Source organism: Borostomias antarcticus (genome assembly GCF_949987555.1).
Source record: "Borostomias antarcticus genome assembly, chromosome: 3".
Taxonomy (NCBI): Eukaryota; Metazoa; Chordata; class Actinopteri; order Stomiiformes; family Stomiidae; genus Borostomias; species Borostomias antarcticus.
The window spans coordinates 36,577,285-36,579,784 of record NC_140236.1 but is presented as its reverse complement, the minus strand read 5'-3'; the positions used below and the strand labels follow the sequence as shown (position 1 = coordinate 36,579,784).

The following is a 2,500-nucleotide window of genomic DNA, read 5'->3' as shown; positions in this document are numbered from 1 at the left end:
TGCCGAATCAGCAACTGTGGGCAAATGTGTGATGGGGCACTGGAGGGGGATCAGCTGTGTGTGTGTGTGTGTGTGTGTGTGTGTGTGTGTGTGTGTGTGTGTGTGTGTGTGTGTGTGTGTGTGTGTGTGTGTGTGTAACTAAGTGTTAGGTAACCATCCCCCTCTCTTGCTTTCCCATATCCTTCTGGAGCAGCAGGAGGGGTACCATGCAGTGTGTGTGTGTACAGTGTGTGTGTGTGTACACAGTGTGTGTGTGTGTGTGTGTGTGTGTGTGTACAGTGTGTGTGTGTGCGCTCGCACTCCAGGGGGGGGGGGGTATGGGGGATGGTGAGGTCTATCTAGAGATGATAGGACAGCTGGGGGAGACAAGCCCAACAATGTCTGGACCCCACTGGTCTCTCCACCGAGCCCCCGTCTCCAGAGCCTCCCTGCCGGGGGCCGAGGGCCTGGCCTCTCACTGGCCTCTCACATTACACCATCCTAACCCCCCCCTCCACCTCCACCGCCCCCTTTACATCTGAGCCATCCTCCTCGGCTCTCGTCCCAAACCCCCACAGCTTCTCAACGTTGTATTGACGTAGGCCCCGTGATAATTCCACACTTGAGTCTGGAGACCGCGTGTCTGTGCGTGGCGGTGGTCCTGTACCCGCAGGAGCTTCTGGATTCAGTTACTCGGTTGGGTTTGTGGTCTGGCGGCACGGGGGGGTTCCCCAAACCAGGGCTGCGTTCCCAATCGCATACTTCTACTACTTACTACCAGTACCTACTACAGCTGCCCTTAGAAAGTATGTACTTCTACTTCTTACTACCAGTACCTACTACAGCTGCCCTTAGAAAGTATGTACTTCGCAAGCAGTAGGCATCCAATCGGGACATACTACCTTGTCATAACATTGCGCCTTGAAATTAGCCCACATCCGTCGCTGACCATAACGCGACATTCGTCTACAGCTGTCACGACTCGCACATGTGACGCACATTTCCGCTGCGCACAGGATTGTGGGTCAGAAAAGCCAGAAAAGCCTGCTGGTGTGCATACTGCAAAATACGACCGGATGTAGTAGGACATCCTGGTATTTTTGCAATACTGCATGTGGCATACTATGTATTGGGACATACTACATCCTGTTTTGGCATACTATATAGTAGGGTAGTATGCGATTCGGAACACAGCCCTGGCGCAGACCTCGGATCATCTGTCCTGACTCCGCCCACTCTGGTTCGGCGAGGGAGGGAAGCGTCCGCAACGAGGCGTCAGGGTGTAGTAGAGTACGCCAGCGCGACGGTCGGCCCTCTTCAGCTAATCAGTGTGCATTCTCCCCCCCCACCCCCGCAGGCTCGGATCAAGTTCCCCATCGACTACCCCTACTCTCCACCTGCCTTCCGCTTCCTCACCAAGATGTGGCACCCCAACATCTACGAGGTAGGACGGCCCCGGGGGTCACTTCAAACCGCCCCAGTCTCCATCTGACCTTACAGATCTGTGTCATTCCGCCATGTCCGGGGTGGGTTTGCGTAATGTCCGGAGGGCGGGGTCTCTGACCGGTCCTGTGTGTTCTCCTGTAGAACGGGGACGTGTGCATCTCCATCCTGCACCCCCCAGTGGACGACCCCCAGAGCGGAGAGCTGCCTTCCGAGCGATGGAACCCCACGCAGAACGTCAGGTACGGCGCCTCGTAGAACCTAAGAGCGCGGAACCCCGTGCCTCCCGCCACTCCGCCCAGGCTAGAGTCAGCGAGTGTTGCAGCGTGAAACAAATAATCCACAACAAAACCACGGTTTATAAATCATGTTTGTTTTTTTGCCATCTGTTACATGCGTCGGGAATATTCCCCCCTGCTTCCCCATTGTCTTGTGCTTTTCTGTTTCTTTGTCTGGTGGACACACGCACGCACACACACACACACACGCACACACACACACACACACACACACACACACACACACACACACACACATAGCTGGATAGAGAGAGAGAGGGGGGGGTGTGGGGGATGGTGGGAGATGACATCACAAATGAGAAAGACAGACAAACACAGAGAATGTTGTAAACACAGACCAGATGGATCATCCATGCTTCAGTATACATGGTTACATGAGAGACATGCTCTCTTATGAGGACAGAAGGGGACGGTCCTCATGGTTTAGGGTTAATGAGAGACATGCTCTTATGAGGACAGAAGGGGACGGTCCTCGTGGTTTAGGGTTAATGAGAGACATGCTCCCTTATGAGGACAGAAGGGGACGGTCCTCATGGTTTAGGGTTAATGAGACATGCTCCCTTATGAGGACAGAAGGGGACGGTCCTCATGGTTTAGGGTTAATGAGAGACATGCTCTCTTATGAGGACAGAAGGGGACGGTCCTCATGGTTTAGGGTTAATGAGACATGCTCTCTTATGAGGACAGAAGGGGACGGTCCTCATGGTTTAGGGTTAATGAGACATGCTCTCTTATGAGGACAGAAGGGGACGGTCCTCATGGTTTAGGGTTAATGAGAC

The 2,500-nt window shown here is 53.8% G+C and overlaps 1 protein-coding gene across 1 annotated transcript in view; it reads left to right on the top strand.

The window, feature by feature from the left end:
- The window catches only part of cdc34a (cell division cycle 34 homolog a), a 15,592-nt gene that overhangs the window by 8,641 nt on the left and 4,451 nt on the right, over positions 1-2,500 (top strand). The window contains exons 2-3 of the mRNA XM_084461700.1: positions 1,337-1,423; positions 1,567-1,664. Of these exons, the coding sequence (XP_084317826.1) occupies positions 1,337-1,423; positions 1,567-1,664 (185 nt within the window). The remainder of the gene's footprint in view (positions 1-1,336; positions 1,424-1,566; positions 1,665-2,500) is intronic.